The sequence below is a fragment of the Canis lupus genome, chromosome 4, assembly GCF_011100685.1.
Source record: "Canis lupus familiaris isolate Mischka breed German Shepherd chromosome 4, alternate assembly UU_Cfam_GSD_1.0, whole genome shotgun sequence".
Taxonomy (NCBI): Eukaryota; Metazoa; Chordata; class Mammalia; order Carnivora; family Canidae; genus Canis; species Canis lupus.
This window is the reverse complement of record NC_049225.1, coordinates 8,758,363-8,786,349: the sequence shown is the minus strand read 5'-3', so window position 1 is coordinate 8,786,349 and position 27,987 is coordinate 8,758,363. Positions and strand designations below refer to the sequence as shown.

At 46.7% G+C, this 27,987-nt stretch overlaps 1 protein-coding gene across 1 annotated transcript; it reads right to left on the bottom strand.

Moving 5' to 3' along the window:
- Positions 1-7,599: 7,599 nt before the first annotated feature.
- FAM89A (family with sequence similarity 89 member A) lies at positions 7,600-27,863 on the bottom strand. The gene is made up of 2 exons (XM_038533922.1): positions 27,579-27,863; positions 7,600-8,731 (listed from the first exon to the last, which is right to left on the bottom strand). Exons 1-2 carry the CDS (start codon positions 27,861-27,863, stop codon positions 8,468-8,470), a joined length of 549 nt encoding a protein of 182 aa, XP_038389850.1. The 3' UTR covers positions 7,600-8,467.
- Positions 27,864-27,987: the final 124 nt, after the last annotated feature.

Genomic DNA, 27,987 nt, shown 5'->3' with positions numbered 1-27,987 from the left:
AAGAGCCCAAAGTTTCTTTTTCTTTCTTTCTTTTTTTTTTTTTTTTTTTTTTTTTAGATATTTACAGGACAAAAAGGCATCAATCAGAAAAGTTAAAGATGTTTTTAAAAATCACAGTCTTCTATGTAAAAAATGAAGCTTAGATGGATAAAGGGATTTGCTCAAGGTCACACAAGTAGACACTGACATAATCAGGATTAAAACCCTGGCCTCTATTCCTAGTCTGAAGGGGGAGGAAAGGGTGCTGGGGCTGTGCTGGTCTCCACCCCCACCTAACAGTGCAGCCCTGGGTCTACCCACCTGTCCTTGTTGAGAGAAGGGTTATTTACTGTTCTTTAAATAGAAGAGAGGTTGGGTTTTGTTTTGTTTGTTTTTAAATACAGAACTCACAGGAACAGGACTAGATTTAAATATTAGTCCTTTGTTTCCAAGGGAAGAAGCTGTAGAAAGAAATGAGCATTTCACTGCAGACTTTTCTCAGTGGAACAGCTGTGAGCCCTAAAGCTTGGATTGTCTCTTTCTGGTATCTAACACATCTACCCATAACCTTTCATTACAAAATTGGGAACATATTCTCAAGGGAAATGTTATTAACCAGACTAAATTTAAAATGGTCTCTGGCTCCTGAAGAGTCAACAGCGGAAAAGCAGTACAAAAGCAAGAACCCCAGGACCCAAAACAGGATTCTATTTATTTATCCTATTCACTTATTCCATTTGACAAATATTTATACATACTGTGAGCCAGGCACTATATATGTATGATATATATGACTTCTTATGTGTGTGTGTGTGTGTGTGTGTGTGTGTATGTATATATATATATTTTTTTATATATATTTACTTTGAGTCAGGTACTATTTTAAGGGCTTTATAATTAATAAGTCATTTTATCCTCATATTAACCATAGAAGATGCCTGTCAACTAAATTGTTTCTAAGAGCCCAGCAGGAAATGTATCTGAATATGTTGGAAGGGTTAGCACAGTGTGTTCAGCCAGCACATTGAATGATGATGTCCCGGCACGACACAGATAAATAAAAAAGGCAGAGAAGAACATAACAGTGCCCAGAAATTTGTGGTAGTTTCCGGTGGCTGCTGTAACAAATTAAGCTTGGTGGCTTAAAACAACACATTCTCTCACAAATCTAGAGGCACAAAGTCCAGAATCAGTTTCACTGGGTCAAAACCAAGGTGTTGGCAGGGCCATGCTCCCTCCAGACGTTCTAGGGGGGCATGCATTCCTCGCCTCTTTCAGCTTTTGGCAGCGGCTGCTGCCATTCCAAGGCTTATAGCTACAGCTCTCCAGCTCTCTCAATCTCTTCCAGCTCCATCCACATCACCTCCTCCTCTGTGCGTGTCAATTAGCCTGCTTTCTCTTATAAGGCCATTTGTGATAGCACTTAGGACCCACTTGGATAATCAGGGATAATCTGGTGATCTCAAGATCCTTAACTTAATCACATTTTTTATAAAAGGCCTTTTCAAAATTAAGTAACATCTATAAGTTCCAGAGATGATATCTTTGGGCCAGATATTTTGAGGGGGCCAATTTTCAGCCTACCACAAAATCATCTGGCTAAGAGCAGCCCCCTCCACCTAACATACACACACACACACACACACACACACACACACACACACAAATACACTCACCCTCTCAAATTTGAACAGGACTCTCCTGTGAAGCAGAACCGTTTATCTGCAACTTCATCAAAGGGAAGGCAGACATCAGGGCCTTACAAGGAACTCTCTGGAAGGTACCTTGCAACATCTTCTGGTTTCAGAGCTGCTACAGCAGAAGCTCCATGACTGGATGCATGTGATGGAGGAGACTCCTACCTTGGCTGGGAGTGGATCCATGTAACTCTCAAGATTCCCTTGCAAACTTTTAAAGAATGCTCTTCTGACTCATTCCCATGTTTTCCAGAGGTCACCTTGCTTGGACACACTTGGCAGGGAAACATGGAGTCAAACACCTGCTCAGAGCTGAGCATTCACCATCTACCCATGGCTTTAAGTTGGATGCAAGGTCAGAACCTGCCTCCTTTGTGTTCTGCTAGCAAATCGGACTACTTGCATTTCTCACAGCAGGTGCTTCTTGGGCTGACTTTATACCTGGCTTCCTCTTGGCTGTCCTTCCCTTGTTTTCCCTTTGTGCTGATTTCTAAACCCACTTTAAAAAAATTGCATTTTATTGTGTTGTGTGGATTTTTATAAAGTAGCCTTAAGTAGTTTTTGGAACAAAGGTGGCATATGAAGCATACCAATCCTTTTAAGACAAGTAAATATATGACCAGGTACATGGCTGTTCTAGAATATGTCTCCTGCCCTCTGGGATGTTATACCATTCTTTCGTCTGCAGCAGGGGGTATAAAACCAACTTTTTTTTTTTTTTTTTTTAAATTTATGATAGTCACACAGAGAGAGAGAGAGAGGCAGAGACATAGGCAGAGGGAAAAGCAGGCTCCATGCACCGGGAGCCCAATGTGGGATTCGATCCCGGGTCTCCAGGATCGCGCCCTGGGCCAAAGGCAGGCGCCAAACCGCTGTGCCACCCAGGGATCCCTAAAACCAACTTTCTCATCTTTTGTCAGGCTCCTCCCAACTTGAGGTCCCAACACAATGGAAATGTTTTGGTAGGAGTAGCTGAGCCTGTATGGCTTATTCATCCATGAGATAGTCATCTAGGGTGTGTCTGATAGAAGCTTGTTGAGAGGAGTCAGTCACATGGCTTGTGACCATGGGGGGAATGAGCTGAACCTATCTTCCCAGGTGCTTCTGCCAGGAGGGCAAGTAGGAATCAGCCATGGAGAGGACCAGAGCCCAGTGGGGCATGGTGCTGGCCACGGCCTGCCAGGAACACACTGCTAGTTGAGTCTGGTGAGTGAGCACTGTCCTCAATCTCCAAAGTCATCTCCATCTAGATTCCTGGGGTTCTTTGCAGAGGGACACACCAAATAGGCAGGTTCACCAGCTTGCCCTTCGACCTCCACTCCCCGTTGTCTTCCCACTCCTGTGAAATCCCTAGGATTTCAAAGGCAATTTCTTGTTTCTCACACCATGTTTTAGAGCCCATCTTAATGGTTTCCCCTTTCACTCTTTCTCCCAGAGCCCCACTCTGACATCTTATTACCATCCTGAGGGCAGGAGAAAGAAAGGGGATGGAAGGTATGGTGCTCTCTTCCCTAAGTCTTGGAACAGGCTGGGCTAAGTTCTCACTTCCCTTCTCCTAGGCCACACCTTCTGAGGAGAACTGGGATGCACTCTCAACCAGCCATGGGGTGACTGTGGCTTTGACCACGCCAATTTCTAATACAAGTGCTCCTCCCACCCAAACTGGCCTTCCCAACTTGCCAAAAACAATTTCTGTGTTCCTGTGGGACTTTCATTAGAGATTCTCCATCTTGGAGACATAATGGGAAGCAGGGAGTGGCGGGGGCCGGGGGAGGGGGGTGTCTCTGAGCTTCTGCCCAAGGTTGACAATGCGTATTTCCCCAGATGGCACTTGCCTCTGTCCTCTCCTCCCTGACATCGGCTTTCTAGGGCCATAACTCCTCCTTACTGACTTGTTTCATGCTTTCGTTTTGCTGATATCACACAGCACATTCAATAAAGGTTTTGCTCAACATTCTCTAGAATGTTTGTGTACATTCTTCAGGGAGTCAGGAGAACCAGACAGGAAAGTGGGTACCTAGGGACCTGTCCTTGATGGACTGGTAGCCAGAGAAGTGCAGTGGAAAGGTCATGCATTCTTATCACACTTGGCTAGCACAAAGATGTTGGGCAGGCTGTTGACGCTTCCAGTCCACCCTTACTAGGTGATTGGAGGCCCACATGCTCGCAGTGTTTTCAACCATAAAACCATGACCCAGCAAGCATCAGGTGTCCTTTGGGTGGAACCTCAGGGTGCCTTCTTTGCAACATAAGCTCTACTACCTCCGGAGAATGGGCTCAAGATCCAACTCTCTGAACTCAAAGTACCATCTTTTCATGAAGACAAGCAGACAAGACACATTTGAGCTTTTATAATCACTAAGTTTTCTCCAGACATAAAGATGGACTTGAGCTGCCACCTTGCCTGATGTTGGTTGCTAGAGAGCCTTTCTGTCTCCCATATGCCTGGCACATGTCCATAATCACAGGCTCTGAAAGAAATAAGGCCTGGGCATGTAAACGTTGTGCAAGATCCTGCAGAAAATGCTGTACAACCCATCATGGAATCATAACACACTGTGATGTGAGGCCAAGGGGCCACAGCAGATCATCTCCTCAGATTTCCCAGCACCTGCTGACACATAAACAGATCACTTGACCTGTGTCCTAATTACAGGATGGAAACGTTTTATGAGGGCAGCCCGGGTGGCTGAGTGGTTTGGTGCTGGGGCGTGATTCTGGGGACCTGGGATCAAGTCCCTTGTCAGGCTCCTTCGCGGAGCCTGCTTCTCCCTCTGTTTTTTTTTTTTTTTTTTTAAGATTTTATTTATTATTTATTCATGAGAGAGAGAGAGAGAGAGAGAGACACGGGCAGAAGGAGAAGCAGGCTCCATGCAGGGAGCCCAACGTGGGACTCGATCCCGGGACTCCAGGATTGTGCCCTGGGCTGAAGGCAGGCGCCAAACCGCTGAGCCACCCAGGGATCCCCTGCTTCTCCCTCTGCCTGTGTCTCTGCCTCTGTGTCTCTAATGAATGGATGAATAAAATCTTTAAAAAAAAAAAAAAAGGAAACGTTTTATGAAAGCACCCATTGTTTTACATAAGTTTTTGGAGACCTTATGCCATCCCATCTGCCTGTTCACTCTTCTTTTGGAACAACTTATTCACCCTTCAGGGAAGCCTGGGTGGCTCGGTTAGTTAACAAGTTGGCTCTGGATTCATCTTCAGGTCATGATCTCAGGGTCATGAAATCGAGCCCCACGTTGGGCTCCACACTCAGCAGTCTGCTTGAGATTCTCTCTCTCTCTCCCCCTCTGTCCCTCATCCCTCTCATGCTCAATTCTCTCTCTGAAATAAATTAATTTAAAAAAAATTATTCACCCTTCAGAGCCCGCTCAGATATCAGATATCCCCTCTTCCGGCATCCCCAGTGTTTTTTGAATCTCCTTCAAGGGACGCCTGGGAGGCTTAGTGGTTAAGCATCTGCATTTGGCTCAGGGGATGATCCTGGAGTCGTGGGATCAAGTCCCACATTGGGCTCCCTGTGAGGAGCCTGCCTCTGTCTCTGCCTCTCTGTGTGCCTCTCATGAATAAATAAATAAAATCTTAAAAAAAATCTCCTTCTGGACCTCAGTGGCCCCTGCTCTTCCCTGATCACAACACTTAAGGTCACACATTAGGCTATTTGTGGAAGAACCAGAAGCTCTTCAGGCTCTGCAGCTTTGTTCTTGGTGCTGACTCAACGTGACCCAGAACAGTGCAGAATAAATGTCAGTTGAATGAATGGTGTCACTCTACTTACAGAAAAATGGAGGCCAGGAGTCAGGTTGGTTAATTGACTCTGAATTCCACTAGGGACATGAGAGGAGCTGCATCATTTGTGAATTGCAAGGCTTAAAGTATCAACAACTCTGGGCTCACTGCACAGATGCCATAGCAAGCCAAAGGTGATTTCTCTAACTGTCCTATTCATTGCCTTACACAGAAGCTCATGGTTTCAGGAAACTTCAGACTGCCCTATAGCATACCAGGCCCCCCGCTGGCCACTGAGTCGCAAAACAGTCCCACTCCTATCTTAGGGGTAATGATGTATGCCAGGAAACAATAAAGGACATTCAGTAAATTTATTCTCTCATCATTTGCAGGTCCTTTGTAAAGGCAGTGGAAACATTTTATGGTTTGGGAAATTTTAATATTCCTTGCCAAGCTGTATTTACAAGAGTAAACTATGTCTAGAGTAAGAGAAAGTTTGGGGCAATTTATACATTATTTCAAATACTAAAAACGACAGTGGTTCTGTATATATGGCACTTTTCCATCGGGGTGAGGATCCTATCAGCCTTCCCCACAGCCGCTTCTTGACTTGATTCATTCCACTTCTAGCTCTGAGAGCCTATCTTGCAATAATGAGAAGAGCCCCACAACTCAATGGCACTATGAATCCACGGTTGTGGTTCCAGAAGAGCTCAGCGGCAGCGGACCCAGGGGAGCCACGCATTCTAAACTAAGGAGCTCCCCTGAGCCTAAACCAGCCCTGCAAGCTCCACTCCCAGAGCTGTCGGTGCCCATCTGAGGACTGGGTCTCCTGGCCATGGCCCAGGGAGGCAAGGAGACACTACAGTCCTTCCAGAGCAACAGTGTTGGCACTGAGCTGATATAAGCAATGCCTTCTGAACTTCCTGTGAAAGAATCACTGGACTATCCTGTGAAGACATAGGGTGTGAGTCAGTAGGTCCAGGTGGGGTAGGAGAGTCTGCGTTTCTCATGTCTGTCCCATCTTGCCTGCTTCATGGGCCAGTTTGAACATTAGATGACAATTTGATCTGCATTAGAATCACCTGTGGGGTAGGGGATGGGGGCCTGGGTGGTTCAATCAGCTGTCTGCCTTTGGCTTAGGTCATAGTCCTTGGGTCCTGGGATGGAGTCCTGTGTCGGGCTCCCTACACAGTGGGGGGTTTGCTTCCCCTCTCCCTGCCCAACCCCACTGCTCATGCTCTCTCTTGCTATCTCAGATAAGTGAATAAAAAATATTTTTAAAAAATCACCTGCAGGAGTCCTGGGTGGCTCAGCAGTTGAGCATCTGCTTCAGCTCAGGGCATGATCCCGAGGTCCGCGGATAAAGTCCCACATCAGGCTCCCTGCATGGAGCCTGCTTCTCCCTCTGCCTCTGCTTCTCTGTGTGAGTCTCTCACGATTAAATAAATAAAATCTTAAAAAAAAATCACCTGCAGGGCTTCTATAACCATGCAGAGACCCAGGTCTCACCCCTTACTAATTAAATCGGAATGAAGATGGGGGTTCTTGAGCCAGGCTCCATATTCTTCTAAAAGCCCCCCCAGGTGATTCTAATGTGGTCAGGGTTGAGAACCCAAGGTTCAACTCCTTGAAAACCTTTAATGGTCAAAGGTTCTGGTAGAAGACCAGACTTCACCTGGTCCTATATCCCTTTCAATGTTCTTATCTTTCCCTGAACAGTTGAGCCACATATCAAAGGCAATTTGCTGCCCTCTCTTATTTAACTACTACTTTCAACACAGGAAAACAGCAGGAATGCTCCTTCTCATCTGCACCTCACCCCAGTTCCTGACACTTGGTCACATACGTAACAGGCTGTCAACATGCTGGTCCATGAGGATGAGTTTTACTTCCTCTCTCTGACTCCAAAAGGTGTCGAATAAGCAATTACCACATCAAAAGAAAGAAGGGTGGGGGGGGGTCTGAAGTAGTCAAAGATACAACAGCACTCAGATCTAACTGTAAAAGCGTGGTCTACTGTGGATAGAACAATTTCAAGAATAAGTCAATAGAGGAACAGAACTTCTTTCAAATCCTTAATGGCAAGAAAACAAACCTTAGTTTTCTCTCAGTATTTGATTGGATTCGGTAAATTCAAGTTATGAAAATGGATGATTCTGAGTTCAGACGAAATAAGACACAACTACAGTCAGAGAGTTTTGCATTTTATCCTCATTTTTAACCTACAAAGTGTATAGTGTTCATAAAAGATTTTAATAAATATATTAAGGCTTAAGGTGATCATGGTTTTGAGTGGAAGAGGCAGGATAGCTTTCTAATATACCGGTTTACATTTAGAATCTTCCAGAACAAAAATGTTTGCCATCTTACAGTGAATGACACAAAACACGAGCTTGCCCCTGTTTCTTTTTGCCAACATATCTCTGTTCTCTTCCCGGCTCCTCCATTGATAGACAAAGAACGCTACAAATTTTGACTGGTGAACAGAATGCAGTTGATTGTTGTGACCTGAAATATCTACTTTTTTGGTAAAGAGCTTTCACTGAGTCACTGGGACAGTTAGTAATGCAGCTTACAAACAAAACCCAACCAAGAGCCTCAAAAATGATCCCAAAACAAAAGCAAGAAAGGCTGCCGGGACGTATTAAGGGGGGGAGGGGCCCAAATTGTTAGTTTTCCTACATTGCAACCTGGAGGCAATTCCTACAACAGAGTAGCTGGTTGTCTACCACCTGCAAGGAAGTAACTAGTGAAAGTCATCTTGGGTGAAAGGGCTCCGGATGGTCTGCCCCCCAGGATCCTCCTGTTGGATCATGAAAAGGACTCCTCGGCCAGGGTGCCTCTGTACTGTGGTGCCAAGCCGAGGCCATCAAGGCAGACACTCCAGCCACTGGGACAGACTGCCACGTGGATCCTCCAAATTAAACTGGTAGCACTGGCCCCTCGAACCTGAGGACTGCCCTCGATGGAGGAGCAGAGGAGCTTTCTTAGGAGGAGGAGCTAATGCTGACAGTGTGTCCTGTGGTAGCAGCGGCCTGTCTGCTGAGATCCCTCTTCTAGATGGACTCCAGAATCCAGTCGCTGCTGGAGAGCGAGGAGACAGGCAGCGGCAAGTCCCTCGGAGGGCCCCGCTCCCTCCCATCGTGGAGGGTGTGGTGGTCCTGGAAATATTCCTCCTCCTCGTCGAAGAACCCATTCTCCAGAGCGTAGGTGCAGTCCGGGCTGGATGCGGCCTGGCACGCTCCCTTATATTCCTGAATGGACTCGTAGAGGCTGTAGAGTTGGCAAAGCAAGGACATGTCCAGCTGTCGGAGGCCAACCTTGAGGGACGGGGTAGGGAGGTAAAAACAAGAAGTCAGCACTTAAGTTTAATTTTAGTTGAACACTCAGCCAGCAATCTGCTCAGGCCAGCACATTCTTTCCATGCAGTGAACGACTCAGAGCATCACTTGAATTTTGGGAAACACAATTTTGAGAAAACCTTAATTGTGGGATGCCCACACCTCAGACATGACTCAGTGTGGCAGGGAAGGATCACACCTGCGGGGTGGCGGGCCCCAGCCTGTGGAATTTACCATGGCACTCGGGCACGCCCGGGGAAGGAGCAGCGCTAGAATCCTGGTGGCCCCAGCTGTTTCACTTTGGATGCCTAGATCCAAGTATGTCATTTCCTTTTGCTACAATCAGATTCAGAGAGGACCCACATGTGCCTCCCCTGACACCACGGTCATTCCCAACTCTGTTGGACAACAGAGTCCCCTTGCCAGTGTTGGCTCCCGGGTCAGTATCACACACCGCCCCTTGGAGCACCCAACCCACCCTCTGACCAGCTCGGCCTCTGGGATCCCAAGAGTGGTGTTCAGACTCCCTTTCCTCCGCACAAGCTCAGTCTTACCCAAAGGTGATTAGGGGATCACTCCCTAGAGATTGAATAAATCTAGTAAGACCAGGGGATGGCCTCTAGGGAGTCTCCTGGGAACTACTTTCCACAAGTGGTGACAGAACAAAGAACATTTGAAAGGCACATATTTATCAAGTTCCCCTCTTCCCATAGCTTATCTCAAGGGAAAGAACAGTTAACACAGGAAATGCATTGTTCCCATGAATCACAAAGAGAGAAGGGTTAATCCACTTGGAAATGCAGCCTAGACTAGTGCACCTGACACTTTCACATGCATGACAATCACCTGGGGATCTTGTGAAGCATGCAGCTTCAGGTTCAGCAGACCTCCCTGAGTGGCAAGGGGAGAAACTCAAACTGGATGCTAGGAGACCTGCCTTCTGCTTCCTGGCCCTTGAGCAAGTCATGTATCATCTCTATGCCCTGGCTGATGACAAAAGCGAATCATAATTTCTCTTATGGTGCTACTGGGAGGATTCAATGAGATATCCATCCATTTTAATAAACAGTAATCAGATGCCTCCTGTGTAGTGAGTAAAGGGCTAAAAGCATGAGAACGTGCACATAGAAAACAGAAAGAGAAGATCCACAATCATTACAATTACTCAGTGATGAGACCTGCCACATGGGACTTTCACACAAGGGAAGCTGGGGTCCAGAAAGCAGCATTCATCTCCTGACAAGTGTTAAATTCCATTATTCTTCACACCCTTCGATCATACTAAACTACCCAGCAGACATTGGCTATCTCTCTACTACAGCCGAACAGACCATAAAAACAGAACCAGGTCACACTGACTTAGCATATTTTACCAAGACATCCAGGGAAGACTTGAGGATACAGGTCCGAGAGGGCAGACCTGGCTCAATGGCATCCTCTTCCTAAAAGCACACCTTGAGGGGGCAGCCCGGTAGCTCAGCGGTTTAGCACCTGCCTTTGGCCCAGGGTGTGATCCTGGAGACCCGGGATGGAGTCCCACATCGGGCTCCCTGCATGGAGCCTGCTTCTCCCTCGGCCTGTGTCTCTGCCTCTCTCTCTGTCTATCATGAATAAATGAACAAAATCTTAAAAAAAAAAAAAAAAAGTGGGTTCCTGACATTTGTGTTTGAAAAATTACCCAGGCGATTCTGACATCCAGTTCCAGTGAAGAATCCCATGTTCTCGACACAAATACCTGCCTTTCCTGGGTCACTTATATGGATTCCCCCACGAGGTGGCCAGGCAGGGCGGCATGGAATAGAGTGCTGGCTCTGGAGCCTGCCTGCTTGGGCTCAAATGCTGGTTCTACCGCTCGCGAGCTGTGAGAACGTGGGCATCCTGTTCAACTCCTGAAAAGAGTAACAGCTGCTATTGTGGTTATTACATTCACAAGTCTTTCCACTCTGCCAGCCGGCAGGATTTCAACCCGGAAAGGAATGGCAGGTACAGGATTCACCAGCATTTCCTGGAAACAGCAGTGTCCCCGTGGTGCCATGTCCCTCTGACCCCAGCTCAACTGAAAAGACTGAGCAGGAGCCACCTGACCCCTTCCACAGAGGGCTGCCGGGGCAGTCAAGCCAGATGAAAATTCACCAGCAAACCTGCTTCTTGAGGACCAGGGTGGTCACTGAGAGGAATCTCCCAGCCTGTAGGTTCCAGGGCTCTTGATATTAGGCATAACTGCTACACATACACACAAATCTAATTTCTCTCTTAACTGCCTTTTATTTTTTAAAAGATTCTAGTTATTTATTCATGAGAGACAGACAGAGAGAGAGAGAAAGAGAGAGACAGGCAGAGGGAGAAGCAGGCTCCATGCAGGAAGCCCGACGTGGGACTCGATCCCAGGACTCCAGGATCAGGCCCTGGGCCAAAAGCGGAGCTAAATCGCTGAGCCCCCTGGGGCTGCCCTTAACTGCCTTTTAAATATTGAAATACTTTTCATTCCACCACCTCTACTCCCTGAAAAAATCTGTCTTCTCCAGCCAATAGCTTCAGGTCTTCCAACTCTTCTTGACGACGTTCTGGCCCATTTTAACCACCCAGTCCCTTCCCCTGGACTTGCTTCTCAACGGTGTCCAGATTTGAATCCAGCGACTAAACTGCAAGATTCTGTCTTGGCAAGGTCACACCTACCCATCTGTTCCGGGATTTAACACAAGGAATGTAAACTTTAATAAAGAAATTCACACCCTCCTAGAGCCATACTAGTGTTTGCTTAAAAAGTCATAGACTAATAAAATAGAACACTGGATGTTAACTATGCTGCAATTAAAAAAAAGAAATCATAGAAAAGATTCATCTGGAGTCTTGGAGATACTTCTACTGAGTCATTCTGATACCAGTAGGGTTTTACTATCCCAAGAGTGTTTCCCACCTTGGAAATGAAGAATGGGAAAACAAGGGGCACCTGAGTGGTTCAGTGGTTGGGCGTCTGCCTTTGGCTTAGGTTGTGATCCTGGGGTCCTGGGATCAAATCCCGCATCAGGCTCCCCGCAGGGAGCCTGCTTCTCCCTCTGCCTATATCTCTGCCTTTCTGTGTCTCTCATGAATAAATACATATAATCTTAAAAAAAAAAAAAAAGAAAAGAAAGAAAGGAGGAAAACAAAACAGAAGTGGAAGGGAGCAACACGCTCCTGGACCAGGTCTGACTTGCATCTTCTGAGTAGGCTGGGAGTGGGCACAGATGACAGGAGGAGCCTGGGCTCCACGGCTCCACAGCTCCACGACCCCTGCCAGGTTCTGGGGCGCTGACGTCCTGTGAACCAGCACTACTCAATGACCTGCAGTCCCAGGCTTTTCAGGTGGCATGTCCAAGGTCTCACAGGTCCTGAGTCAGATCATGCCCTGGACCTCTCTGCACTGCAACAACTGGATGACTCACAAAGCTGCCCTGTCTTCAGGTGGAATGCTGGCCTAGAAAAGGAGGCCTGACCCGCCTAGGAATACAGCTTGGTCCTGCACACACCTATTACGCAGCTGAACAGATGCCAAGCACTTAGGGTAACTTAACAGGGATATAAGCACACACGCGTGCAGACATGCCAGCTTCTCAGCGCCTTCTGCAGGCACTAGACCAAAGCTCCTCTGACTTACCAGCAATCCTCCAAATTAGCCAGGAGGGCATGAGGTAAGCAGCAACACGAGCAAACCCGGCCCCCAGCCTGGACGCCTCTCCCTTGGCTGTTGGTTGTTTCAAATACTTTCACTTAAATTTTCTAGAGGCAAATTGCAAATCCCTCAGGCAGCATTCCATGATCCAGTCTGATTTACTGCACCTCATGCCACAGTTGGCCGAATGGAGGCCCCCTCCCCCAGACTGTCCAGACCTGTCCCCACCATGGATGTTAAGGCCTCCTTGCTCACCTCGCCAATGCCAGCTTCTCCTCCACTCCAGATTTTGACTGGTTCCACCGCAGGTGCTCCTCACTCCCTCCCACCTTCTCTGCCTGCCCTGTTTTTCTCTACTTTTTACTACCAGTGAACACAAGGATCCTTCTAACGTAGGAAAGTCACATGCAGTGGCCCATCTCCCTCTGGGATCCCCCATTATCCAGCACGGAGCCTTGCAGTGTAGACATTCAGATATTGGTTGACTCCATGAAAACCCCTTGCTATAGAGATGCCCTCCCAGAGAACATCCGGCTGCAGAAGCGGCCTGGCAGTGGGGTGGTGCAGGGATCAGCAGGTGGCCCTTTGCACCCAGAGCACCCCAGGAGCACCCTGAAAGAAGCCCCAGACCACATGGTTACTCCCACTTCAACAAAAAAAAAGATTCACCTCCTGCTTGACAGAAGATCCAAACCCAAATTTGCTCCCTGAGTGCTCTTTATAGAGTCACACCTGTCTGCAGCTGGGACAGAAACTTATGACACTCCCAGAAATCAGTCCCTCAACCCTGAAGGCGAGAGGGTACAAGAATGTAGGAAGGGGAATTAAACAGCAGAGTTGTTTCGGAACATGATTAAATCACAGGAACTTGTCCTTCCAGAAAAAAAGGACTGGAGGGGGGGGACCCTCTGCAAGCCCACTAACCCTCACCACTGTCCCCATTCTACAAACAAGGGAAGCATCTTAGTGATGTGTTCCCACATGTCCCTGAAGACCCAAGAATGGCTGATTTAATTAACAGCTGCATTTAGAAAATACAACTCTTTATTGAAAGTAGATTTTAAAACTTCAGGTAATTTAAGAAAAACACAAAATTCTAAGACTCGGTTATGTGTAGCTCTTATTCTAGACCTTCATACAATTAAGAACAATCAACTAATTTCTACCTCTTTAAACAGTTAATGCCATTCCTTCCTCTCTCAGTCTGGGCTTCCTGCTTAACTTCCTGATCCTTTTCTTCTCTTTTCTAGCACACGGAGCTCCCCTGCACCCCTCCTGCTGTGCACACAGGTGCTCACCGATCCACATCACCAACATCGGTCCAAACAATCCTGAATCATCCTTGAAACTGTCTCAAAAACTCACAATAGACCGGCCACAGGAATATGCCTCAGACTGGGTGGTGGCTCCCAGCTGGGCTTTGGATCACTGCGTTTCTATCTTTGGAGGGTGCCGGGGGAGGGGGTGTTTGTGTGGGGGTGGGTGGGAAGGGTTCTTCCAGTCTTTCAAAAAATTACAACAGACATATGACCATTCAGATACAAGGCTTAAAAGATCAATTTTTTTTAAAGGAAACTTTTGAGTCAGAACAAAGCATCACGAAAAAACTTTAGGATATTTTTTAGAAGTTGTATTTAAGAAAAAGTCTGTTTTATTTAAGAAACTAAAAATAAAAGTTGGGGTAAGTCACTAGTACATGTAAAGATATATAAACAAAAGCAACTTTTCCTCAAATAAGGCAGTGAGCAGAAAACAGAACAGACATCAAAAGAAATGGTCTTCCATGCCTTGCACCAGGTCCCCAGCTAAGTCTGGGATGGGGGGGATCTGGGCAGAAGCAAGGCAAGGTGTGGGGTGGGTTAGTTCAGGTCACACTGGGGTCTGCTCTGAAATGACCCCTGCCCCCCCACAGCAGACCATCTATCTGCCTACCACTGAATTCCTCAATCTAAGATGATAAATACCCTACCCCATATGGGCTGGAAGGGATATATAGATCCCCAGAGAAGCTACAAAATCACAAACTATAGCATAGGGAAGGGGGAGCCCTGAAATATGGGGACAGATTTAAAAAAGGTTTGTTGTAAAAAAAAAAAAAAAAAAAGGTTTGTTGTATGAAAGTTTACACTGAAACATAAGGTGGTAGGAATGTGGTTTAACAAATTAGGGTATAGTCATACAGTAAATACTAGGCGGTCATTTCAAAGGATGAGCAGCTGGGTATGTACTAGAGCAGAACAGTGACCCACATGTGCTGCTGAGCACAGAAGCTCAGGTTACCAAGTATGTTAGCAGGAACCCACTTTATATGTAAATACACACACATGTGCAAACTTCTGACAGGAGACAAGGTTTGTTAGAAGAACTTCTAGAAAGTGGGATCGGTACTTGAAGCCTTCTGTACTGCTTAATTTTTTTCTCAACAAGCACATAATACTCTCTCAATTGTAAAAACCAGTAGTAATAAAAAAGCGCATCATGTAGGCACACTGCGTACAACTGCATGCCTGCAAAACTTTTGTGGAGGACTGCTTGGCAAGGTCTGTCAAAAGCCTTAAGAGAGCACATAACTTTTAATCAGCTAAGTGTTCATTTGTCTCTTTAAGATTTTATTTATTTTGGGGGGGGGGGGACGGGGGGCGCAGAGAGAGAGAGTCCCAAGCAGACTCTGCACTAAGTGTGGAACCTGACCAGGGGCTCCATCTCGCAACCCTGAGATGAGGACCTGAGCCAAACCAAGAATCGGACACCCAACTGACTGCACCATCCAGGTACCCCTAACTGTTCATTTCTAGGGATTGACTGGAGACAAGAAAATCTCAGTTGGACACACATATGAGATCCTCTGACTCTGTTATGAGGAGGAGGTTGGGATCCTGAAAAATGAAGGCCCTCGACTGAGAGCCTATGGGGGGAGGGGGCTGGCAGGGCAGGGAGCAGGTGCTCAGGACTCTGGCACCCGTGCTCTGACCATCAGCCTGTACTGCTGAGCAGCTGACCGGGGCAAGGAGATGGCACAATGTCAGCTGTGGTATGCAGCAAGCTGCTCGTGTCACAAGTGACTTTTATTTTTGGCTTTTCTGAATTTTCTGGATTTTCTACCATGAACATCCAGGACATTAACTTAAAATGACAACACTTTCAAAGTTATCTTTTTAAAATGAATGCGGGGCAGCCCTGGTGGCTCAGCGGTTTAGCGCCTGCCTTTGGCCCAGGGCGTGACCCTGGACACCCGGGATCAGGATCAACTCCCACGTCGGGCTCCCTGCATGGAGCGCCTGCTCCTCCCTCTGCCTGTGTCTCTGCCTCTCTCTCTGTGTGTGTCTCTCAAGAATAAATAAATAAAATCTTAAAAAAAAAAAAAATAGGGATCCCTGGGATCGAATCCCATGTCGGGCTCCCGGTGCATGGAGCCTGCTTCTCCCTCTGCCTGTGTCTCTGCCACTCTCTCTCTGTGTGACTATCATAAATAAATAAAAAAAATTAAAAAAAAAAAAGAATGAGGGTGCCTGGGTGGCTCATTTGGTTAAGTGTCTGCCTTTGGCTCAGGTCATGATCCCAGGGTCCTGGGATGGAGCCCCACATGGGGCTCCCTGCTCAGCAGGGAGGCTGCTTCTCCTTCTCCCTCTGCTTGTGCTCGCTTGCGCTCTTTCAAATAAAATATTTTTAAAAAATTAATAAAATGTAATGAATGACTAAGCATATACAGATGGCTTGTGAATTTATTTTAGAAAGGACTTGGGAAATGCCCCAAATCTAATCAAGGTGTCCAGCACATATCTGCGGGGCTGGAATGTAATAAAGCAGTGACCTAATGGATTGTAACCTGATTTCTGAATAAAGGATGTGATGACAGAAGGACACTGACCTGCATACTGTTTTGCAAAGGAAAACCGAAGAGAAAGACTCCTTTGGTGTTGATCCAGTAGGGAAGGGGCTATTAACTACTCAAGCTTCACTGAAGTACCCCTGCAGGAACTCGAAGCTCCCTGGTGGCCTGTCAGTCTGTAGAGCCAAGCTAGACTTTAACTCAGTATAGAAGGGATGTAATTTTTTGGTCTAAATGTATGCTGTTCAACATGGTACCACTAGTCACATGTGGCTGTCGGACATTTGAAATGTGACTAGTCCCAATGGAGGTGCTTTGTAATTTTGGAGAGTTAGACAAAAAAAAAAGAGAATGTAAACATCCTATTATAACTTTTTAAATATTGATTAAACATTGAAGTAATATTTTAGACTTACTGGGTTAAATATATTATTAAAATTAACTTTATTTGTAGGGTTTTTTTCATATAGCTACTAGAAAAATTTAAATTACATTTATGACTCTCATTATCTTTTTATTGGGCAGCCCTGGTCTAGACTAGGGGTCCGCAGACTGTGGGCCATGGGCCACATCCATGCTCCTGTCTGTCTTGGGATGACCTAATAAAGCAAAGAATGGTTTTTATAGATGAATATTTGCAACTGATTTGATAAAAAGGAACAGTAGCTTTGTATCCCAATAAAGTGAAGTGTTTTCTCATCCCAAAAGAATTCTTATGGAAAAATATTTTCTCTTGCTGTACCTACATAACATCTCTAATTTTATCACTTGGCCCTAAAAATTAAAAAAAAAAAAAAAGGCTCCCTGGTGGCCTGTCAGTTTGTGCTCACGACGCAAGCTTCCAATCCATCTTGTGGCTCCTACACACCACTCACGTGTCCTGGGTGGAAAAGCATCTGTGCTGTTTGGTCTGCTTTACCCCTGTGAATACCCTAGGCCCACTGGGCTGAGGACTAGACTCTAAAGAGCCAGGGTGATTCAGCGACAGGAAACAGACCAGGCGTATGGTTGCACCTCCAGATTAAGCCACACCCAAAGCTTGCGCAGCTCTGCACTTGCCCATTCACCTTCTCAACCAGGTAAGGGAGTTTCAGTTGTTTTGCTGCTGACAGCTGAGGGCATCCACAGACAGAGCCCATTCTGCAACCTCTCCTCAGACACGCTTGTTTCTCTCCAACCTCAACTTACACTGGTACCAATGAAGCCTGTTTCCTCTTGTGCCGTCCTAGGCAGAGCTGAAGAAAAGCAACCAACCATTTTCTTTAAGTAATGCCTTTGCTCATTCTTTTACTTTTTTTCCCATCATAAAAATAAAACATTCTAATTATGTTAAAATTTCAATGGTTCACAATTATGTAAACCATCCTTCCTTAATTCCATGGTCTAAAGCAGCTATCTTCAAATGTTTTACTGTTGGGACCTCTTTATACTCTTAAACGGTGGAAGGCCCCAACAAGTGCTTGTTATGTGGGATATACCTCTCAATATTTATCTTATTACAAGTCAAAACTGAGAAGCTTTAATATTGATCCACTTAAACATAAATAATATACTCATTGCATGTTAATGACATTTTTATAAACAATACCATTTGTAAATCTCTTTCTTTCTTTCTTTCTTCTTTCCTTCTTTCTTTCTTTCTTTTTTTACTATTTTGTAAATCTTTTTTTTGTATGGCTAATCTTCTGCATTGATCCTTTGTGACAGGTTGTTTTGGTTTAAGTAAATGAAGAAAATCTGGCCTCACACAGATATGTAATAGCCTTTTAGGAAATTGTAGAGGATATTCTTTCTTTGATGCTACCCCTTAGCTGGCTGCAGTGTGGAATTTGAAACTATGCCACTGAACTTCTCATACTGTCACATTAAAAACCATTAATCTTGCACTTTGAATAGATCTTTTAACCATGCATGATTTTCTAACTGCAAGCATTAGTTCTATGAAAAAGGTGAAAAATTGACTGAATTATGCAGATCTTCCAAATGTTGATACACTTCCTTAGGTAGTATTTTAAAGCATCACATTTATCTGTATGACCACCACATAATTATGGACACCGAGAATGTCTCCAGACCACATTTTAAGAACTTTTGTTTTAGAGACACCCACTTTTAGGGGCACCTGTATGGCTCAGTCAAGGGTCCAACTCTTGGTTTCAGCTCAGGTCATGATCTCAGAGTCCTGAGATCAAGCCCCATGTCAGGCTCTATGCACAGTGAGGAGTCTGTCTCTCTCCCTCTGTCCTCCCTCCTTTCTCTCTCTCTTTCTCTCTCAAATAAGTAAAACCTTTAAAAACACATATATTTTAAAAATAAAGATACCCACTTTTAGCAGTTTAGTATACATCCCTCAAGACAGTATGTTTATGCAAGCTGGTTTTTAACTAGTTACCACAAATACAAATGTATACACATACTGTTTTGTAACTTGCTTTTTCATACTATGAACAGCAGATATCATTCATCAAGGATTTGTATTAAAGCCTAAAAGCTCATTGTCCAAGATAATGAGTGTGGACATGGGTACAGGTGATGTTGAAATTAGGTGCGACTGGAGGGGAAAAACATGACTTGCTAAGAGTCATACTGGAACCCAACACACAATTGAAGGTTAATTTGTGTTCTGCCATTTTCTTGAATGATATCCAATTAAATGAAACTCCCCCACTGCAAGAGGAGATGAAGTTAGGGGACAAAATCTGAAGTTAAAATCAGAAAACCAAGTTCTTGTACAACATATAGAAAACCTCATGTCAACAGCTGGTGTTTGTAGGCAACTGACATAAAAAGCACAAGAAATTCTGTTTTTACAGTGTCTATTTCCCCAACCCCTCACCATTATGATGAGGATTCTTTCGGAGCTCTGCCGTTGTTTCAGATAAAGCAGGATACCTTGTTTTTCTTCGCATATCTGTGGTTATAAGGGTTGTTAAACACCTTGGCATTCAACTGCATTGAACGTGCCTATTTTCTAAGTGCAGTTGACAACTTAGAAACACACCAAACACCCTCTTTCTTTTTCTTTTTTTAAAGATTTTATTTATTTATGAGAGACACAGAGAGAGAGAGAGAGAGAGGCAGAGGGAAAAGCAGGCTCCATGCAGGGAGCCTGATGTGGGACTTGATCCCAGGACTCCAGGATCACGCCCTGGGCTGAAGGCAGACGCTCAACCGCTGAGCCACGCAGGTGTCCCAACACACTCTTTCCATGGTCTCTAGTCTCCAAATGTATTTCAGTAATCCTCCTCAGCCCAGCCTCTCCAGTCAGTAACAGGCCTGGTGCCCTCCAGAGGCTGCCCCTCCACTGGAGAGCACTGGCCAGAGGACAGAGCCTCTCTCCTCTCCATCAAAGGCAGTGCTTCCTCCCAGAATCCTTGCAGATGGGATTCTAGACCTGCAAAATTAGGCCAGCCCACCATGCTTAGGGCCAATCACAGCAGTGAGCAGAAAGCACTCATAAAACCAGAGAAGACCACATGCCTTAACGAATTTCTATAGCACCAAAAGGAAGTTGAAGAGTCTGTCTCCAAAGTCCTGGTGGCTCAGTCCACTGAGCATTTGACTTCTGCTCAGGTCATGATCTCAAAGTCCTGGTTTCTACATCTCCAGGTTAAGTGTCTATGAAGGAAGGAGCAACAGGAAAGAAAGAACCGCCTTTGTGTGCCCTGCCTACTTATCACTTGGAAACATCTGGAGCCTGTGGGCAACCAATGAGATGAATAGAAGGTCAGAGCTCTGGAGAATGACACTAGATTATTGGGGGCAAATATCTTACCAGCCAGTCTCACGGCTGGTTTCCTGTTCGTGGAGTCCATGGCCCATCTAGAAGGTTTCATACATAGGATCATGAAAAATTTAGCTTTTCCAACTGAGGTGTGAAGTCTCTGTGGAATTCAGGTGGGCATTCCAGAAGCACAACTGCAAAGCTTCCACTGCTGCTTGGTGGAGGGAAGTGCACAAGGGCCACAGTCCTCATTTTGAGCCCTCCCTGAGCTACCTTGGCCGCACAACATCAAAGATCTACAGCAGTGCTGGCCCAGGGAGATGCAGAGATGCTCACCCCTTGCTCCGTTGAAGTCCCCTATCAGTGAAGAGGTGCCCAAAGTGCCAGGACACTTTCACATGTAACAGATGAATGCCTTTAACCAAAAGCGGGGGAAAGCAGAGGGTTTTGCTTCTTCTTCCCTTTTTTTTTTGAATTTTATTATTTATTTATTTATTTATTTATTTATTTATTTATTTATTTATTTATTTATTCATTCAAGAGAGACACAGAGAGAGAGGCAGAGGCAAAGGTAGAGGGAGAAGCAGGCTTCCTGTGGGGAGCCCAATGTGGGACTAGATTCCAGGGCCATGGGATCACGACTGAGCCGAAGGCAGATGCTCAACCACTGAGCTATATCCAGGCATCCCAAGGGTTTTACTTCTTGCAAGATACTTATAAGTTAGGAAAAATATTTATAGTCTCTGCAGGTCGGGGCAGTAATTGATCAAAGTTAAAGAGGTATGAAAAACATCTTTCAATCCTCTGTATCTTCAAATCTTGGGACTGTAATTATAACCTCAGAGGTAGCATCAAAAGTGAATCAAACCAGGGACGCCTGGTGGCTCAGTCCATTAAACACTTGACTTCAGCTCAAGTCATGATCTCAAGGTCCCAGGATTGAGCCCCACCTGGGGTCCCCACTCAGTGGGGAGGCTGCTTGTCCCTCTGCCCCTCTCCCTGCTCCTGCTTGCTCCCTTTCTCAAATAAAATCTTAAAAAAAAAAAAAAAAAGAATGAAACTAGGCCAGTGACCCCACCAGCCTGCCCTTACAGCCCCACCCCCACCCCAAGGACATGTGCAGGATTATACACACACACACACTCACACACACACACTTCTAGTTGTGCTTTCATTGGGTGGATCTTGGGGGTGGGGACAAGTACCATAGAGTAATTATGGCCTAAAAACTTTAAGAACTATCACAGACAACCTAATTTTTGATGAACGGAGTCCAAGAATAGCAAGTTTGCACTGCTCTTCCTTTTCTTTGTAGATTTACAACTACCAGGTATAGCCGAGCAAGTGTCCCCAGATAGCAAGCACACTACAACAGGTAGGTCCTGCACACGTACCTACATTATTTTATGACAGAGCAAACTTCTGCAGGAGCCCTGAAGACCCATAAAGGCAGGAGGGGAAAAGAGTTATATTGCTATAGCCAAAAGGAGCCTTCGTGGAAAAAAACAAACAAAAAAAACAGAGCCTTGTGGCATTTAATTCTTTTTCCCCATAGGGGACCTATAGCTGGAAATAGTGAAGTGCTTGCCCAAATTATATCACATAATCTAATAACAGAATTCAAGCTCTTGAATCCTGCTTCAGGAGCTTCCCAATTCTTTTTTTAAGGTTTTATTTATTTATTCATGAAAGACACAGAGATAGAGAGAGGCAGAGACACAGGCAGAGGGAGAAGCAGGCTCCATGCAGGGAGCCCAATGTGAGACTCGATCCCCGACCTCTAGGATCATGCCCTGAGCTGAAGGCAGAGCTTAACCGCTGGGCCATCCAGGCGTCCCAGGAGCTTCCCAATTCTTAAAGGGCTTGTTAAAAGTGCAGATTCTGCTTTCTCCAAGATTCTGATACTGCTGGTATAGGAAGAGGCCCAGCAATCAGCATTTCAGCAAGCAGCCCAGGGGATTTTGGGGCCAGTGGTCCATCCTTTGGGGAACACAGTTAACCATGCTGGTGCTAGGACCAGTGAAAAGAAAAAGAAAAGACAGTATTAAAGGCCACAGACACTCCTTCCTACTCTCCTTGATCAATATCAATCAAGAATGCTATATTGGTAGCTAACAGTTTTATTCCAGATGGGATTTCATAGGCCTGACTTGGGATTGGACCTTTACCATAAAACCTTTTAAAGACTAAAATCCCCTTTCTAAGACACTGGTTTCACACACAGGATAAGAACTGAAATCCACTGGGATGTGGGCTATTCAAGCTAATGCACATCTCCTGGAATACAGTTCACTGCACAAACTCATTAGACATTTAGTTCTCTCAACTAAAATGCAGGGAAGAGGAGCATTGCTGGTCTCAGAAATCAAGTTTTATTTAATCAGATTAAATTTTTCCCCTAAACCATTGCAGCTCAGGAACTCAAAAGTTCCGAGTGGATGATTTCCCACTCCTGCATGGGTTGGTGACCAAAATAACTACTTGACTTTTTTTTAAAAGATTTTATCTATTCATTTGAGAGAAGGGGAAGGGGCAGAAAGAGAAAGAGAATCCCAAGCAGGCTCCATGCTAGGTGCAAGCCCAACGCAGGCCTTGATCTCACGACTCTGAGGATCATGATCTGAGCCGAAATCAAGAATTGGCCACTCAACCAACTAAACCACCCAGGTGCCCCACTATTTGACAGTTTTAAGGGGAAAAAAAGAATATAAAAAAGGGATTCTAAGTCAAAGCTACTAGAACTTGCCCCTGATGGTTTGAGAGGCAAAACCCAAAAACCTCCAGAGATGCTGCCCTCAAAGCTCTGCTGCCCCCCACATCTGAGGATCTTCTATGTTTTCATGACTCTTTGGGATGTCCGAACTTAATGAGCTAATGTCCCAGAACTGCTGAGCAGGTGTCCTACATACACACTTCAAGGAAGGGGTGTAGGGGTGTGTGTGCATGTGTCAGGGGTCCCGGCTGACACTGCAAGTCAAGGGAGTCCTTCAGCCATGTGCAAGGATTTGAAATGCCAACCAAGGTCTACTGAGCAAAGGGGGCTTTGTCAGCTTAACAGATAAGAATCTTTCCAGGGCAGCCCAGGTGGCTCAGCGGTTTGGTGCCGCCTTCTGCCCAGGGCGTGATCCTGGAGACCCGAGATCGAGGCCCATGTTGGGCTCCCTGCATGGAGCCTGCTTCTCTCTCTGCCTGTGTGTCTCTGCCTCTCTCTCTCTCTCTCTGTGTGTGTCTCTCATGAATAAATAAATAAAATCTTAAAAAAAGAAAAAAGAAATCTTTCCAAGGGTTGGGTCCTTTGGGGCAAAGTATTCTTATGTAAGAAGAGGTCTGTGATATATTATCTAATAGCCCCCTGCTCTATTTCTGCAAACTGGCGTTTCTTTGGTGGACTCCCACCCCCACCCCATCCATATGGTCACACTATCTTGGCAAAATGCAATGCCGTCCTCGGTCACTACCAACTGGCCCAGACTGGCCCAGCTACCCAAGCTAGGCCCACTGGCATCCTTCCACACTATTTACAAACTGGAAATAAGAAGCGAGGCCAAAATTGAGCATGGACCCAGTTAGCAGCCACAGGCCAAAAAAGAGGGAATAAATAGAATGATGGTGGAGAGAGAATACCGTGGACATCCCAGGTGCCCCACCAGCCCTGGTTCTAGGCTGTCTCTGTGTAAGACTCCTTTCACAAGAGCTAGTCCAGACTGAGTTCCTATTACTAATACAGAGACTCCAGCTGAGAAAACTGAGAAGAGGTCTGAACTTACAGCACTCCTGCTGCTGTGAAGATGACCACATCTACCAGCTGCTGGAAACTCCTTAACAGCTAGAGAGTTCCCATTCATCCTTGTTTCTCTGTAGCACTTTATACCTAACACACGCCCCATAAACATCTGTTGAGTGTGATTTTAAAATATCCTCCTCTGGGACAGCCCGGGTGGCTCAGTGGTTTAGCGCCGTCTTCAGCCCAGGGTGTGATCCTAGAGACCCCGGATTGAGTCCCACGTCCGGCTCCCTGCATGGAGCCTGCTTCTCCCTCTGCCTGTGTCTCTGCCTCTGTGTGTGTGTGTGTCCCTGATGAAGAAATACATAAAATCTTAAAATAAAATATCCTCCTCTGATGTTAAAAAAAAAAAAAAAAGCCCAACAACCAACAAACTCAGCTTCTTGTTTTAAAGGACTCTTTCTGGTCTATAAAGCAGTAACCCTCTGTGTGACCCTCACAGCTTTCCAAATGGGCCCACTAGGGCAGGGGGCCAGGACCTGCAGCAGCACAGAGCTTCACAGCATTGGGGTTCCTAGCACATTAGAAGGGTTCCTAGCACGGGAACTGCTGAAATGTGCAGTGCAGTAGAAAGCATGATCTTCCAGCAGAGCACAGTGCCAATCACAGGACAGAACTCTGTGCCCTCCCAGAGGCCTGGATGCCAACTGTCCCCACTGCTCGCCGTTCCACTCTCACCATCCGTCAAATGCTTATCACCAGGTCCAAATCTCCTTTCCAGCCACCAGATTCTCATCCTTACATGCACCCAGGCAGTATAATACAAAGGTTAAAACAGGCTTTAGGACACACCTGGCTGAATATGTGATCACAGAGGAGTTAAATTCTGAGTGATTTTTTAAAAAAAACGTATGAAATAGGATGGACCTAGAGGGCATTACGCTAAGTGAAATAAGTCAGAGAAAGACAAATACCATATGATTTCACTTACATGTGGAATCTAAAAAGCAAAACAAATGAACAAACAAAAAGCAGAAACAGACCCATAAATACAGAGAACAAACTGATGGCTGCCAGAGGAGACAGGTAGGGAGGATGGGGAAAATGGGTAAAAGGGAATGGGAGATGCAGACTTCCAGTTCTGGAATGGGTAAGTCACAGGGATGAAAAGTAAAGCACAGAGAATGTAGTCAATGGTACGGCAACAGCAGTGTATGGGGACAGATGGAAGCTACGCTTGCAGTGAGCACAGACAGCATAACATACAGACTTGAGTCACTCTGCTGTACATCTGAAACTAATATGACATCATGTGTCCACTACACTTCAATAAATAGATAAATAAAATGGCCTTTTTCAAGGATTTTAATTTATTTATTTGAGAGAGGGGGAGGGAGAGAGAGTGGGCACGAGCAGGGAGGAAGGGGTAGAGGGACAAGCTGCCTCTCCACTGAGCAAGGAGCCAGATTGGGGCTCTATCCTAGGACCCTGAGGTCATGACTGAGCCAAAGGCAGATGCTTAACCAACTGAGCCACCCAAGTGCCCAAATAGATATTGAGTACCCAACTCACAGAGAAGTTATGATGTATAGAAAGCATTTACACTGTGCCTACACAGGAGATATCCCAAACAATTAAGTGATGATCTCAAGGTGCTTGGACTATGAGTAACTTTTAATTGTTTTGCTTAGCTGCACTTTCCATTAAAAAGCTGAAATCACCTCCCAGGCTCTAATGTTAACTAGCAATTCCTGCATTTTCTCCATCAGAGAAGCATCCCCCATTTGATTCCTGTTTCCTGTTCACTGGCCCCCCACCCTGCTGGAGGCTCTCACCTTCTCCAAGCACACTTCCGGCATCTCCCGCTTCCAGCCCTTTTTGCATCCTGCTATCAAATTGGAGCTATTCCCTTATTCCAGCTTTGCTGCTACTTCCCCACTGCCCTTGGCCCTTTGTTAAAATTCTGTTGCCTTCAGAGGCCTTCCCACCCCACCACTGCTTGCACAGGATTTAAAAAAAAAGGGGATTAACCACATTGATCTGTAATTGCACAGGACCTTTTCAAACAGGGATTAATCACATTCTGCCAAGATTTCTAGTAAGTTCCTTGGTACAGATTTGACCCCAGGCCTTCCAATTAAATAGATTGACACAAACTATTCCGCAGATAATTTAGGAATGCACTCAGTTTAGGTTACCACTCAGACCCCAGGGCCCCAGGTTAGTGAATCTCTTAGAGCCAAAAGACCTAGGGCACTTTTAAAAGACCTGTGACATTCTGTGAAAGGACATGTCAAGGCCTGTAGCCATATCTTTCTTACCTTTCTCTCAGCTAAATATCAGACTGACCAAAGATGGCTGTTTATTTCCCTTGCGCTTCAAACAGTTAGGCTTAGAGAGAGCTCTGGTCCAAAGCATAATTATAAGGTTGTGGCTGTTCTCCAGCTGCACCAGGAGGGACCCGGAAAAATACTTTCGGGAATAGCACATTGACTCCCCACGCCACCAGAGCATGTTTATAAACCAGAGCTTCACAACAGGAGTGGCTGTGAGGTTTTCCTGTCTGTTCCAGTATGGGACTTAACCCAGGGTGAATCTTCCCATTCAGCCCCATGTTTATGCTACATCTAAATGCAGACTGTAAACATAGTAGATGTAGGTTTATCTAATTAAAATGCAGCTCACTGGCTGTGCAATGCTGGTGTCGATTAATGTTCATTATTAAATAAAAACTGTTGTCTTGGAATTTAAGTCATTCTGTTAAGAAGCTTAGAAAATCTATTCAGAGAGAATTGGAAATCACTATTTCAATGCCAGCTAGAGTGGGAAGACAGTATCTAACTGATTTAGAAATGTTCATTTAAGGCTGATTTTCTAGATTTAATTAAGCCTTACCTTTCAGAACAGATATGCTCCTGAAAACAAAAAAGAGGCATAAATTGGAAGTTTCTAAGCAATACTGTAACGTACTAGTCGCATATTTAAAGCGTTTCTGTGATAAGTTTTTTGGCAGGAAACTTAGGAAAAAAGCAGCTTTCATATAGTAGATTTTCTTAATAAAGTTTTTAAGTGTACTCAGAACCTGCACTAAGTGAAAGAAGGGGCAGATTCCAGAAAGAGAGCGGGCGGCCAGGCTAAGTGATCAGGGGCGGCGAGAGCGTGGAAAGGAGGAAGTTCCCCAGCTCCCTGCTGGCCTGGCCGGGCCGGGCCGGGAGGCGAAAGCCCGGGAAAGGCTCAGCGCCACCTAAATCCCTGCCCTTGTTCTGCCTTTGGCGTCACTGAAATCGCGTGTCCCGGTCCGCACACACCAAATGTACTTCCCGAGGACTGACAGGAACTAAGCCCCATTGTTTGGCGCCCGGACACAACCCGAAGGGCCCAGGCGGGCTTCACCTGGCCGGGGCGCGCCCCTCCGCTCTCGGCGGGTTTGGGGCCGCGGCCGCCCCGCGGTAGTCGGTTCTGCACGCGCCGCCGGGCCGCGGGGAGGGCGCGAGGGCTGTTCCAGCCTCCGTCTACGCCCGCGCGGACAAAAACTGTCCTTTCCAAGACAGGAAAATCCAATCGCACACGGCCCTGAACCCCGGCGGGTCTGTGCCGCTCCGGAGGCCGGTGACCGAGTCGCGCCCGCCGCGAGGCCACAGCGAAGCCCACGCCGAGCCAGCAGCGGCCGCGCGTGGGGCGCCCGGGCCCGAAAGCTGCCGCCCCAGTGGGGGGCCTCCCCGGGCGAGCGTCCTCCGCGGACAGAGAGGATGGTAAGAGGGGGAGCGCAGAGGACGGCGCCCGGGACTCGCGAGCCAGAGGGCGGCGGGCGCGAGGCTTCCGGAGCAGAGCGCGGGGCCGGGCGGCTTTCCCCGGACGGCGAGACCGCACGGACCCCCCGCCGCGGAGCCCCCTTACCATCTCCTTGCGGAGCAGGGCCAGCGCGGCGTCCAGGTTGGGCGGCTTGGCGGGCAGCCCCGCGGCCCGGGCCCCGCCGCCGCTCGCGCCCCCGCGGCTCAGCTCGTCCTGGATGCGCGACTTCTGCGCGTACAGCCGCTCCAGGTGCCGCCAGCCCCCCGACGCGCCGCCGCCCGACGCCGAGTGCAGCAGCCCGCTCAGGCTCTTGGGCAGCGGGGGCAGCCCGTCCACCCGCAACCCCCGGACCGCGTCCGCCACCCCCGCCGCCGCTCCCGCCCCGCTCATCTCGCCGGGCCCGGCCACGCGCCCTGCCCCGCCGCCGCTGCCGCCCCGGCCCCGAGGCTCTCCCGGCCCGCCCCCTTCCCGGCGGCGCCCCGCCCACTTCCCCTCCCCGGCGCCCCGCCCCCGC